The sequence below is a fragment of the Dromiciops gliroides genome, chromosome 3 (assembly GCF_019393635.1).
Source record: "Dromiciops gliroides isolate mDroGli1 chromosome 3, mDroGli1.pri, whole genome shotgun sequence".
Lineage (NCBI taxonomy): Eukaryota > Metazoa > Chordata > Mammalia > Microbiotheria > Microbiotheriidae > Dromiciops > Dromiciops gliroides.
This window is the reverse complement of record NC_057863.1, coordinates 323231074-323246245: the sequence shown is the minus strand read 5'-3', so window position 1 is coordinate 323246245 and position 15172 is coordinate 323231074. Positions and strand designations below refer to the sequence as shown.

The 15172-nt window shown below is 38.5% G+C and overlaps 1 protein-coding gene across 1 annotated transcript in view; it reads left to right on the top strand.

Moving 5' to 3' along the window:
* Positions 1-358: 358 nt before the first annotated feature.
* Positions 359-15172, top strand: part of CCDC191 (coiled-coil domain containing 191) — a 121637-nt gene continuing 106823 nt past the window's right edge. The window contains exons 1-3 of the mRNA XM_043992872.1: positions 359-544; positions 4205-4243; positions 13547-13688. Coding sequence (XP_043848807.1) covers positions 455-544; positions 4205-4243; positions 13547-13688 — 271 coding nt within the window. The 5' untranslated portion in view covers positions 359-454. The remainder of the gene's footprint in view (positions 545-4204; positions 4244-13546; positions 13689-15172) is intronic.

Sequence of the window (15172 nt, the reverse complement as noted above, 5' to 3'; positions counted from 1 at the left end):
AGTTCTCCCTTTTTGAAGCTACCAAACCCCTCTCCCGCCAGTCCCCACGTTTACCGACTCGCTCACACGTGTTCCGGGTCGCAGGACACTTGCTCATAGCCCCACCTCCGAGTCCAGCCAATTGGAATGAAATTCGTCATCATCCTGCGCGACGGAAGGTCAACGCAAGTTCCCGGTCCAGGGAGCCGAGTAGAGAATAATGAAAACAGAGCTTTGGACGTTGCTATAGGCAACAGTGCGGACGCGTTCTCCTTGTGCGCAGAACCTCCCGGGAATTGTGGTTCAGCCGCGCTTGAGAAGCCGCCTTCTTGCTTAAGAGAAGGACTACATTTCCCAGTGTGCATCGGAGCAGCTTCGTTTGAAAACTCACGCAGCCGCTGCAGATGCGGGTACAGACCGCATCCCCAAACTGAGGTTTTAGAAATAAATTTTCCTGTGGGGACCAGGCAGAAAGATGCCGGTAGGAACCCGGGAATTGGCTTCTTCGGGGAAAAGGACAGACCTTTATCGCTGGAAACGGTTCACCAAAAAGCCGAATCCCAAGGTGATTGCAAAAGACAACCCTGGGGTCTCGGGGGCCCGATTCAAGGTGGAGGTTGACCCTAGAACTGGCAGTTCCCCGAACCAACCCCCCGCCCGGCCCCCACTCCCTGGCCCACCTTCAGCTCCAGCCCCAGGCCTACACCCATGCCTGGATCATCTCCCTCCTATGATCACTGCCTCCGTCCCCCCCCCCCCCCCGCCCCCAACCCCGCTCCGACTTTCTTTCAGCCCCTACTAAAATCCCACCTCCTCCAGGAAGCTTTCCGCAACCCCTTTTCATTCCCATGCTTTCCCTCTCTTTACTATCGCCCATTTATCCTGTATATAGCTTGCTTTATCTACAGTTGCATGTGGTTTCCCCCATTAGATTGTAAACTCTTTGAGGGCATGGGAGGCGCTTAATAAATGTTTATTGAAATGAATTGAAGATGGCACAAGGGCCAAAGGGGACCCAGCTGTGACAGCCCCAGAGTCAGCCTCACCCAGGCTTGAAACAGTTTCCCTCCCGTCCCCAAGACCAGGAGCTCAGGCTCCTCAGTGTTCTTTCGTGGCATGAAAAAGCTTGTTCCAAAAGTCTTGCTCCATTCTGAGAACCCTTCACAATTGCCCTTCCAGAAAATGGGCATATAAAGGAGACTTGCTGTTACAGACTCCAGCCTCAACATGGCCCGTTTTTTTTTGTTTTTTTTTCTTTTATACATGTTTCATAGGGGTCTGGTTTTTTTTTTTAATTTTAATATTTCGTTAAATATTTCCCAATTATATGTAAAAGGAGTCATGTTTTTTTAATGAAGTATCAGAATAGTTGTTTTCAAGAAAATTCTCTACCTTCCAACTCATCTTTACGATTTTCTTCTCCCTAATAAGGAGACCACTTCCTGGTGCATCTCAGTGTTCTTGGGAGAAATTCCCAGCTTACTAGAGTTTAGAGGTAGACAGGACCATAGAAATTATCTAGTCCATCTTCTTATTTTACAAATGAGGTGGCTGGGGTCCAGAAGTGTGAACCGACTTGTTCTTTTATTCCCAGCTGATCCTGACTTTTCAAACATTGGGAAACCATCAAAGGGAAATGATCTTTTTAATAATGCTTACTCAACTTTTGTTTATGGTATTGACATAAAATGAATATCCTAACCCATTTCCATGAATTACCTAAAACATGTTAAGGAATTCTAAGTCAATAAAGCAGATGACACTTTATTGACATTTGATTCAAACATTGAACCAAGTCAACAAATTAAGCAATACTAAATCATATAGTACTTTTACATCTAATAGTTCATTTGATTCTCCGAATGTGCACAGAAAGATGAAAAATGTTAATATCATCTACATCTTAGATCAAGAGACAAAAATGCACAGTTAGAATGCTATGTACAAAACCACCTATTATCAATGCATTTTTTTAACCCACCAGACTTTGAGCAATTATAAAAGCAGCAAGTCAAAGTAAAAAGAAAGTGAGTCTTAACATTCAACTTGAGAACCCATATAATAATTTCTCCAACTTTTTTCAACGAAAGTCATAATGTTTTGTTTTGGTTTTTTGCAGGGCAATGAGGGTTAAGTGACTTGCCCAGGGCCACACAGCTAGTGTCAAGTGTCTGAGGCTGAATTTGAACTCAGGTCCTCCTGAATCCAGGGCCAGAGCCTTATCCACTGCACCACCTAGCTGCCCCCAAGTCATAATGTTTTAATATTAATCTCTAAGACATCTAGCCATGTTGTAGTACACAGACAATAATTCTTATATATTATTAAATCACCCATCTGGACAATGCAGTGGGCATGTTAATAATATTTTAAAGGATCAGGGTAAAATGCCCTTCTGCTAGTTTAAAGTATTTCCCCAAGAATTAGAAAATGAATATTTAAACATGGAAGAGGAAGGTATAAAAAAGGAGTCAGTTCTCACTGGGTTACAAGAATAGCCTGTCTATGTGCAAAGGCAAATAGAAGCCTTTGCTTTGCACAGTGTAAGATGAGGACCATACTAGTCTTTCTTGACCTGATATGAGCTCAGTCTGCAATAGGACACAGGCACGGAAACATTGATTAAAGAGTAAATAGTTTGGGGAAAAGCTTCTAAGTCTCCAGGATGGGTTTCGATCTAGCTCATTGCTTTCTCCATAGAGAATGAAAAGATAGTTGAAGAACAAGAATACCTTGCAATGTAATTTGATTGTAATAAGATTATCTATTTCTTTGAATATAGTGAAACATTATTGAGTAGTACAGCTGCATTACTTGGTATTTTTCAGATGCTTTGAAGGTAAAATATTATATAATTGAAAAAAGTCCTACTCTTTTTCATATTCATGTGTCAATGATATTGCTTGCTTAAGTAGTCTCATCTTATTAACTTACCAATCCACCTTTATCACAAGCAAAACCAATGCTTCTTTTTGTTAACCATGAGACATGATTCTACATTTCTCACAATGGTGAAGGGAGTTATAAAGGAAAGGGCTTGTTCTGGCAGCGTCAGTTGTAGTTTCAGCTTAATGGATGCTCAACTTTAGTTGCTTGATGTCTGCCTTAGTTTTCTTTTTCTTGCAAAAAGAAAACAAAAACTCAATTGGTCCAGTTCTCCACTCTTAGTTCTCAGGAAACAAAATACAGACGAGCACAAAGAAGTTACTTTTGTTCAGCATCTTGAAGTCCAGTGTAGCAGTATTGAAATGAGAAAACTGATCTTTCTGTTTGCTATCCCAGCAAATTCTATCCTTTAGATTTTGTGTACTACTGTTTGCAGCCTTTAATTTGATTCTCTGGGGAGACCAGATTTATTCTTCATTGTTATTGATAATAGCTTTCTTTCTTTCTTTCTTTCTTCCTTTCTTCCTTTCTTCCTTCCTTTCTTTCTTTCTTTCTTTCTTTCTTTCTTTCTTTCTTTCTTTCTTTCTTTCTTTCTTTCTTTCTTTCTTTCTTTCAATTAGTGAGGCAATGAGGGTTAAGTGACTTGCCCAGGGTCACACATCTAGTAAGTATTAAGTGTCTGAGGCCAGATTTGAACTCAGGTACTCCTGACTCCAGGGCTGGTGCTCTATCCACTGCGCCACCTAGCTGCCCCCTGATACAGCTTTCTACTTCCCTCAATCCCACATTTGGTATGGCAGAATCAAGAATTGGAAGAGACTGAAGATAACAAACAGATGAAATTTTATTGTTTGCTTTTTTTTTTTTAGAGGCAATTAGGGGTTAAGTGACTTGCCCAGGGTCACACAACCAGTAAGTGTTAAGTGTCTAAAGCTGGCTTTGAACTCAGGTCCTCCTGAATCCAGGGCTGGTGCTTTATCCACTGCGCCACCTAGCTGCCCCAACAGATGAAATTTTAAAAGAGAATGTCATTCTAAAGTGAAGTTTCCTCATAATATTTGTATATCATCTTTCAATCAACAAACATTGTTTAAATGCCCACCTACTACATACCAGGCTACAGTACTAGGTGCTAGAAGGCCCAAATTAATTTCTAACCTCAATCCATTACTTGCTGTTATTATAAAAATAATCTTTTATTGATCTTTTTGATGCTCTATGATTTGGGGAAGAAAACGATGGAGCTTTTACAATACTCACTTTGGGAGGATAATTTTAAATTGTAAAGTGAATTTAAAATGACATCCGTATATTAATGTTCTGAATATATTATTTGCAGCATGGTTTTGACTCTGAGAATTTGGAGTACTGGACAAAGGTAAGGACTTTTCAGAATTGGGATTGAAAAAGAAATAAGATAAGTTCAAGGTAGAGTTCCACTAGTGAGTCCCTAGGTTACATGTTATTCTTATTCCTTAGTGTCTAGATATGATGACTTATGTTGCCTCTTTAGTAAAGTATGCTTTCTTATTATTCTCTGTCTTCTAATGAAAGATGTGAGGTAGGCACTTCCAGTTAGAATGGTAACATAGCTTCCTACATATACCTCAGCAAATATCGTTAAAGAGTACTAGACAAAGCAATGATCAGGGAAACTGAAGAAAAACAGCAGTTATCACCTTTATGCTGTCCAGGAATGGACAACATGATGGGTACTGGCAGAGAGGTTGCTCTAGGGAAGCCAGTTTGAGCACTAGTAAAAGATCTGAAACCTGCAAGCACTATGAATGATGACACCTTGGATGGGGTTGGGGAGGGGGGAATCTGAGTGAGGAAAAGGCAAATGAAAGCCATTGTGAGTTCTGGTAACCTTCCTTACACTCTATATTTATCTTGTATGTACTTATTTATTTACGTGTTGTCTCCCTCATTCATATGTAAGCTCCTTTAAGGACCTTCTTAATCATTTTTCCTATTTTTGTTATCTCTAGCTCTTAGTGCAGGGCTTGGCACACAATGTTAATAAATGCTTGTTAATTGACTGAAACCAGGAGAATCTTAGTCCTGTCCTGTCAGAGCAGAGTCAGCCCTAATAGGTAATTGCACAGGAAAACAATACTCAGGTTTGCTCTCTTCAGAGCACCAAGAACCACAGTAGAAGACAAGACCAACTAAGTACCCAGGACAAGTTGGGGGTAAGGGGGCTTGCAGAGGCTTTGAACGAGCACAATATCCATCTGACTAGGGCCTGTCAGGTCCACAGTATGGGATAGAAGCAGCTCCTGATTGAGAGTGTGCAAGGAGAAGGAGCTAGATAGACAACATCTACAGTGGACCACCAGGAGACTGAGACAGAAGCTAGAGACCGAGGCAGAGTCTGATGTATAGTACCAGCCACTCCATTCAGGATGGTATCAACAGTGGTATCCAAACTACAGAAGGGATAAGATCAAAAAGGTACCAACTAACTCATCCAGAATTTGAGAGGGGGCACATCCAGAGCTTGGCACAAAGTCCCTATTTGGGAATTACTGTTAGAAATATGAATAAACAGAAGATAACCCCAAACATAATGAAGGAATAGTGTTAAGAGAAGCCCAAGAGGTAAACCCAGAAGAAGAGAATAACTTGGGGGCAGCTAGGTGGCACAGTGGATAAAGCACCGGCCCTGGATTCAGGAGGACCTGAGTTCAAATTTGGCCTCAGACATTTGACACTAGCTGTGTGACTCTGGGCAAGTCACTTAACCCTCATTGCCCTGCCCCTCCCCGCACAAAAAGAGAGAATAACTCTACAGAAAGTATAACTAAAGCTGCAGAGAAAAAATGGCCACAAGAACTATAAAAGTAACTAGAAAAAAATGAAAAATTAAGTTAGGATTGAAATAAGAGCTCTGGAGGCGGGGGAAATAGAAAGAAAATATACAGCTTAGAATAATTTAAAAGGTGGAAAAGTAACCCATATGTTAGACAGCCTGAAAAATAATGAGGCAGCAAGAAATATTAAAACAAAATCAAAAGATTGAAAAAAATAGTAGAAAATATGCCATATATCTGCTATCAAAAACTACTGATGTGGAAAATAGAGATCATTTAGTAATCATCAAACTCCCTGAGAACAATGACCAAACAAAAAATCTGGACATTATATTTCAAGAAATCACAACTGGCCAGATCTTTCTAGAGGGCAAAATGAAAAAAGTCTGCTAATTGTTTCTGGAAAGAAACCCTAAATTGAAAATACCCAAGAAGTTCAGAGCCAGAGCCCAGAGCTTCCATGATCCAAAAAAAAAAAATGTAATGCAAGCAGCAACTGCATTCAGGGACAGAAAATAATGGAATGATATAGATTCCTAAAAACACAAAAAAGATAAAGGCTTAAACCAAGAATAACTTACCCTAAAAAACTGAGCATAAAATGTTCCTTAGTGGAATAGAGGACTTCCAAGCATTCCTGATTAAAATATCAACAATTAGTAGAAACTTTGAAATGCAAGAGAGAGACAGAGACTGACTGACTGACTTATAAAGGCAAATATGAATAGTTGGAAGGAATTAAGGAATGAAGACGTTTTCATTTAGTAGGGAGAGAAGAAACAATACTCCCTTCAGTATCCCACTTTTTCCAAGAAATTAAGAAAGACTATCACAAGATCTAGGTGTGGTTCGTTTTGTTAGTTTTAAGAGAAGAAAGCAATATAGTAGAGAACAGATGAAAAGGGAGGACAAGCTTACTATTTCTCCTAACTGATGTCCATGAGAAGTGCAAGCTGATGTGTAGGAAAGGATGTGGAGAGAGCATGCCATGAATCTTACTCTTATCATAGAAACAATATGTTTTTGTCAAAAAGAAAATGGTAGGGGCAGCTAGGTGGTGCAGTGGATAAAGCACTGGCCCTGGCTTCAGGAGGACCTGAGTTCAAATCCGGCCTCAGACACTTGACAAGTACTAGCTGTGTGACCCTGGGCAAGTCACTTAACCCCAATTGCCTCACAAAAACAAACAAAAAAAGAAAGAAAATGGTAACAATAGGACAAAAGCATACCAAAACTTTTGGGATGAAGGAAGACAAAATAGTCATTAGAGGAAAATTTATGTTTCTAAACCCTTAAATCAACAAAAGATAGACCAGATTAATGAGATAAGAATGGAACTTTAAAGCACTAGAAAGAAAAACAAATAAAAAATTGAAATTCTAAAAATCAAAAAAGATATAATCAAAATTGAAATGAAAAAAATTGAAGGACAAATTGCCAGTACAAAAAAAAAAATAGGAGAATTCAATACAAATAACAAAGAAATTAAATAATTTTGCCCAGTTACATGCCCACAAAACCAAAAACTTAAGTGGAATGGTTAGATAATTTTAAAAGTATAAAATACCCAGATTAACAGAACAAGAAATAGAAAACTTAACCCCATCTCAAAAAACAACAACAAATTGAACCAGCCATAAAAACTTTCAAAGAAAAAAATTTCAGAACCAGACTCTAAAGTGAGCTTTATTAAACATTCAAAGACCAGTCAACTCCAATATTACACAAATTGTTTGCAAAAATAGGGATAGGTGAGATCCTTCCAAACTCCTCCTATCAGATAAATATACCCCTGATACCTAAATCATTGAAAAATAAAGCAGGGTGGGGCAGCTAGGTGGCGCAGTAGATAGAACACCGGCCCTGTGTGACCCTGGGCAAGTCACTTAACCCCAATTGCCTCACCAAAAAATAAAATAAAATAAAAATAAAGCAGGAAAAGAAAATTATAGACCAATATCACTAATGACTATTGATGCAGAAATATATTGAATAAAATAGTAGCAAAGAGGCTACAACTACATATTTTAAATTATACATTATAACCTTGTTATATTTATAGCAGAAATATTGGGTTGGTTTAATTTTAGGAAAACTATACACATAATAAGTCATATTAATAACAAAATACAAATTTTAAAAGCTTCTAGAAAAATACACCATCACTTAATGTTAAAAAGTAGTGGAATAAATGGCCTTTTCAGTATGATAAATAGTATCTAAAACCAAGAACTGGTATTATCTAGAAATAATAGAAGGATCTTTCCAATAAGATCAGGAGTAAAGCAAAGATGTCCCTTGTCAACACTATTATTTGATAGTTCTTGAAATAGTTCTAGGATATCTGAAATATAGTGAAGTTGTAAGTCCTCTAGGGCAGGGCTTCTTAAACTTTTTCCACTTACATCCCCTTTTTGCCTGAGAAATTTTTTTTATTTTTGGCAGGGCAATGGGGGTTAAGTGACTTGCCCAGGGTCACACAGCTAGTAAGTGTCAAGTGTCTGAGGCCGGATTTGAACTCAGGAACTCCCGAATCCAGGGCCGGTGCTTTATCCACTGCGCCACCTAGCCGCCCCCTTGAGAAATTTTTTATGATCCCATGTATAGATTGTATATAATTGAAATAGTTTCACATTATATGAAAAAAAGGTCTACAAATCAAACATTTGCTGGCAAATTTTTTGTGATCCCCACATTTAGTTACGAGACCCCATATGGGATCATGATGCACAGTTTAAGAAGCTTTGATTTTTAGGGCATAGTTTCACTTCAGATACTTTTCACATGGAAAGGGGAAGCATTATTGTCTGAACAAGGAATAGAGAGGACCACAGAGATAAAATGAATGATTTTGATTGTATAGATTTTGAAGTGTTTTGTACAAAAAAAAAAAGAAAAAAAACCCAATGCCTTTATAGGGAAACAGTTGGGGGCAGGGGGAATCTCTTCAGCAGATATTTCTGATAAAGTTCCTACATCTAAACCTTTGTTGGGAACTTGAAATTCAGAACGAGACCTGTATTTTTGGACCTGGTCAGTGTGTGGCTTTTTTTGGCTTGATGATGATCATAAGGGTGGGCTTTGGGTCAGGGGGCAGTTACCAAGAATAAAATGGTAGCAATAACAATTACAACAACAAAAAAAGGAAAATGGGAAGGAAGAAAGGAAAGAAACAATAAAACATTTTTATGAAGGAAATCACTAAAACATTTTTAAACAATTTTTTCATATGAGGCTAATGATTTCATAGGCATTCCTCTTTTTCTGTTCATCTTTGTATATAGAAACACTAATGTTTTTCAAGTTCATGACAATAAAATATTTTTTTAAAGTTGAAAATTAGAATGAACTGAAAGTAGCCTTAAGTAGCAAATATCCTAAGTAGTCAGAAGAGAAGTTTTTGAGTCAGATTATGTTGTAGCTTAAAGTTTTCATGGATCTTCAAAGGAATCTCCCTAAATGTTTTATTGGCATCTTAACATCCACAATTCAATTATGCCCTATGTTTTGTTTTTTAAATTGCCCATTTTCCTGGGATTTTTTTCCTTTTCTTTAAATTTAAAGGAATTTACTACATATTATTGTCACCACCAGCTAGAACTTAGCAACTGATTTGTAAAGTTTTAACCAGTATCATAATTGAGGCTACTGAGGCTACCTTCAAAATCAATTCCAAGATGGTTCTCCTCTAAGGTATCTACTACCATACTCATGCTTCTCCAGGTAATAAGTTAATTAAGTTGAGGTTAGTGGCAGACTACAGTAGTGGCTAGTGGTACCTTCACAAAATTTGTCATCTAGTGGGAGAGACGTGATATTAAACTCAGCACTGTGATCTAATGTTAATGTCCCTTCCAATGATGCATGGATTAGAGACCATTTCTATTTGACTTTGACATGACTGCTTTATTTCACCTCTTTGTATTTCCTTATTTGTTATTTTGTTATGTTATATCTTTGTTATATTTCCTCCTGAGCAATACTAATTTCTAGTTGTTTGAAGACTGTCATATTTCATGACTAGTAGCAAGCAACCTTACTAGAGTATTTGTATTCTTAAAATAGGCCTTTGTTCCTAGGAGAAATTTGTTGAATTTCATCTAGCAAAGTTATCTGCTATTTTATATTTCAACGCATATTGAGTGATTTTGATGTATGAATGGAGAACACCTTGTTGGAAAAAAGCCTTTCAAGGCATTGTTTTTCTCCTACATATCAAATGCTTTCTTGTAATCTGACAGTAAGCACAGTGGAACCTATTCTCCATATTTTGTAGTCAGTTGTGTGATGATAAAGATGTGGTTTACTGTGAAATATCATGTGTAAAAGCCTACCCGTTCTTTACTAATACCTTCATCAAGGAGGTACTCAATGCACATGCACATGATTTTCATAGAAATTTTATGTAGAAGAAAGAATCAGTAATTGTTAATATTTTCTTGGTTATTATTTTTTGATATTAATAAGGACCAAGGTTTTCCCCCCCCCCATAACTTTGGTATCATCTTATTCAGCTACCTTGTGAATCAGTTATGAGGTGCCCTCATAAATGTATTACCTCTCCTTTATGTGCACTTAGTATAATCTAGCTGTGTTTTGTGTCTATTGTCTCTTTATCTCTTTTAACATTTCCCCTTTTATAAACACACCTGGGACCATGATGCTAGAGTCCGAGTGTGGTGAATTCTCACATCCTTGATAGTAAAAAGAGTTTGCAGAAACCATTTTTCTTTTCTTTGTTGTCTTCCTGTTTTCATCCTTAATTGTCCATAAGACAGCTTCTCTTAGTTGTCTCTCACCAAGCTTTCCGTAAAATGGTTTTATTCTTCACTCTCCTCACAGTTTTGAGTTAATACTACTCATAATCTTCCATCATTCTTCTCTGTTTGATTTTACAAATTAACTTATGTTCTAAACCAGTGCTATCTTTGGGTGCCATATCTGTACACTTGGTAAGTAAATTGTATTTTTACTAGGGCACTTGTCATGCTTTTGTGGTGGTCTTGTCATGACAACTGATTTAAATTGGTTAATCTTTTTGAAATTATTGTAGCCTGTTTCTATGTAATTTCTTCTGTCTTTATCCCATTTTATCTAGCATGATAACTTCTTTAGATAAAAAAAAGTATAAAAATGTGAAAAAGATATAGTGTAGGGGCAGCTAGGTGGCACAGTGGATAAAGCACCAGCCCTGGATTCAGGAGGACCTGAGTTCAAATCCAGCCTCAAACACTTGACACTAAGCTGTGTGACCTCAGGCAAGTCACTTAACCCTCATTGCCCTGCCCCCCCAAAAGAAATATATATATATATATATATATATATATATATATATACACATGTATGTGTGTGTATATATATATATAGTGTGTGTGCAATTAAAGACATGTCACTCGGTTAATAAACATTTATTGAGGACCTGCTGTGTGCCAGGAACTGTTCTAAGGACTGGAAATACAAAGAAGGGCAAAAAAGATGGTTCCTGCTCTCAAGGAGCTCGCAGTCTAATGGGGAAGACGACATGCAAATGAATACATACATACAGACAAACTATAGGCAGGATACATTGGAAATAGCAGCAGAAGGAAGGCACTGGCATTAAGGGAGATCAGAAAAGGCTGCCTGGAGAAATTGAGATTTTAGTTGGAGGAAGCCAGGGAATCCATGAGGCAGAAATGAGAAGGGAGAATATTTCAGGCACGAGGGACGGCCAGTGTAAATGTCCAGAGTCAGGAAATGGAGTATCTTGTTAAAGGAATACAGAGGAGGCCAGCGTCACCAGATCTCAGAGTATGTGTCTAGGGATGGGGCAGGATCAAGGACTTTGAATGTCATTATATTTGATCCTGCAGGTAATCACTGAAAACCATCAGAGTTTGTTGAATGTTGGGGTGGCATGTGATACCTTTTGAATTATACCTCAGATACTTACTAGCTATGTGACCCTGAGAAAGTCACTTTACCCTGTTTGCCTCAGTTTCCTGAGCTGGAGAAGGAAATGACAAACCACTCCAGTATCTTTGCCAAGAAAACCCCAAATGGGGTCACAGAGTCAGATTTAGACTGAAAATGATGGAGCAGCTATGTGATGCAGTAGATAGAGCACTGGACTTGGAATAAGAAAGACTCATTTTGGGGGCAGCTAGGTGGCGCAGTGGATAGAGCACCGGCCCTGGAATCAGGAGTACCTGAGTTCAAATCCGGCTTCAGACACTTAGCACTTACTCGCTGTGTGACCTTGGGCAAGTCACTTAACCCCAATTGCCTCACTAAAAAAAAAAAAAGAAAAAGAAAGACTCATCTTCCTGAGTTCCAGTCTGGCCTCAGACACTTACTAGCTGTGTGCCCCTGGGCAAGTCACTTCACCCTGTTTGCCTCAGTTACCTCATCTGTAAAATGAGCTGGAGAAGGAAATGGCAAACCACTCTGGTATCTTTGCTCCCAAAAAACAAAAAAAGGGTCATGAAGAGTTGGACATGACTGAAACAACTCAACAACAGTATGACATACTTTTTTTTTTTTTTTTAGTGAGGCAATGGGGGTTAAGTGACTTGCCCAGGGTTATACAGCTAGTAAGTGTCAAGTGTCTGAGGCCGGATTTGAACTCAGGTACTCCTGAATCCAGGGCCGGTGCTCTATCCACTGCGCCACCTAGCCGCCCCCTATGACATACTTTTGATATAGGAAGACCACTTTGACAGCTGAGCAGAGTTGGACCAGTTAAGAGAGACCTGAGTCAGGGAGACCAGCCAGAGGGCTATTACAGTAGTCCACACATGAGGTGATGAGGGTCTGTCCCAAGGTGATGACAGTGTCAAAAGAAAGAAGGGGGCATGTGAGAGATATTACAAAGGTAAAATTGACATGCCTTGAACTAATCGTATATGGGGGATGAGAGAGAGCAGTCAAGGATGATGCCTGGGTCATGATCCCAAGGCTATAAACATAATTATAATACCCTCTAGATGTATTACAGAATATTTGTGAGAGGCATCAAGTGCTAACTTTGTACTTCCTCTGAATGAAACCTCGAAAGCTAAGTCCTTTTGTTTTCTTGAAGTATAATGGGAAGAGGGAAATGTAAACTATGAATTTGTCCACCTGCCTCATTCTAGAATGACAGATTCCTAGGATTCCTAGGTCGCATATCCAGAGGCCATTTTCTCTAACCCCCTTATTTTTATATTTGGGGAAATTAAAACCTAGTCAAATAAAGTGACTAGCTCAAAATGGCAGGTTGTACAACTCCTCTGACACCAGAATTAGTGTCATCAAGCATATCCGTTTAGTGGAAAGAGCACTAACCAAGGAAGAAAGATGCCTTGATGTACATGCCAGTTCTGCCTAAGTTTCTTCATTTGTAAAATGAGGATAGTAAACTCTGAGGTCACTTCAAGCTCTAAAATGATATATGTTAATGTATGTTGGTTGCTATTCACAAGTAGCTACCCAGATTATAATTCTCTTTTTTCCCTCCTAAGGAAATATTTCTATGTAAATCTTAATGTTAAGGAATTGTTAGCAGTATTTAAGTCCAGGTTTCATTAGTTCTACTGATAGTACTTAAGTGAGCACTACCACAATTTTTAAAAATCTCACTATACATAGATATTGGACAAAATTAGGTGAAATATCAGAATTTGTTTATAATGTTTTCCAAAAATTACCGAAGTTTCTCCCCCCCCCCCAGGGTAATCCTTTAAACTCCAGGAGTTTAAATTTTCATAAACTAGAAATTCTCAGAAACTAAATGTGAAAGTATTTTAGCCATCAGTGGAGAATCAGATTCTTATATAGAATAGGAATTCGATGATACTTACTGAAATATTTGATATCTTAATTTTTTTTTAAATTTTCATTTGAAGAAAGTCAAGAAGGCCTCAGAATTTGCAGTCTCTGAAGTATTTTCTCCAAGAAATACAAATGTTCCCAGAAGACCATCGGGCAAAATCATAGATTTAGAAACAGCAGAGCAACTTGCGGACCATGATGAAGCTCATGAAGAAGGTGAGACATCAAAGGCATTAAGGCTACTTTGGGGCTACATTGAAAAGGCCTAATTCATTGACCCATTTAAAAGTTTATAATGGGGGCAGCTAGGTAGCACAGTGGATAAAGCACTGGCCCTGGATTCCGAAGGACCTGAGTTCAAATCCAGCCTTAGGCACTTGACACTTACTAGCTATGTGACCCTGGGCAAGTCACTTAACCCTCATTGCTCTACCCCACCCCCAAAAAAGTTTATAATGGAAGCTTTTATTTCTTTTGTACTTAATTTTGATTTGTTAGATTCTCTTATTTATCTAAGCTTTCTCTAAGCTAATTAAAGGATGATACAACATAAGTTCATTATACTGTATGGATTTTGAATTTTGACAGGTCAGTTTACATACCTTAAAAATAAAACTAAATTCTGATACAACAGAACTAACCTCTAAGTGTTATAGCATGCTAATTCTAAAACATAGGTTTTGGCATCAACACTTACCCTAATTACTAGTGCTATAAGACTAATCCTTAGTACTATAAAGGAGTTTCTGTAAAAGAAGTGTAAAGCCAAGATTGCATGTTTTCGAAAACTAAATTCCCTTTTGGACTTCTTTATTTTCATCAGGGTCACCATGTCTCAGAACATTGGAGCTATTCTTGATCCCTCCCCTATACACAGGAAAGTTTCCCAATTCTGTCCTTTTCCAATTCCACCACCCTAGTCCAGGACCCAGTCATCTCATACATGGACTGGAAATATTCTAACTGAGCACCCTGCTCTCAGGCTATCTCTAATGCAGCCTATAGGAAAAAATCCAAAGGCTTTGGGGCAGCTAGGTGGCACAGTAGATAAAGCACTGGCCCTGGATTCAGGAGGACCTGAGTTCAAATCCGACCTCAGACACTTGACACCAGCTGTGTGACCCTGGGCAAGTCACTTAACCCCCATTGCCCTGCAAAAAAAAACAAAAAACAAAAAACAAAAACAAAACAAACAAAAATAACTTCATTAAAAAAAAAATCCAAAGGCTTTAACCTGCCGTGTACATCCCTTCCCAATCTGTTCCCTACCTAATTTTCTAACTTTATCTTGTGAAAGTCCCTTATAGGAACTCCTTCTTTCCATCCAAACTAATGGGCATTCTCATTATCTTTTAAAAATGACCTGTTGATGGGATGGCTAGGTGGCACAGTGGATAAAGCACTGGCCCTGGATTCAGGAGTACCTGAGTTCAAATCCAGCCTCAGACACTTGACACTTACCAGCTGTGTGACCCTGGGCAAGTCACTTAACCCCCATTGCCCTGCAAAACAAAAAAACAAAAATGACCTGTTGGGGCAGCTAGGTGGCACAGTGGATAAAACACTGGCCCTGAATTCAGGAGGAGTTCAAATCCAGCCTCAGACACTTGACACTTACTAGCTGTGTGACCCTGGACAAGTCATTTAACTCTCATTGCCCCGCAAAAAAAGAAAAAGAAAAAGAAAGAAAAAAAATGACC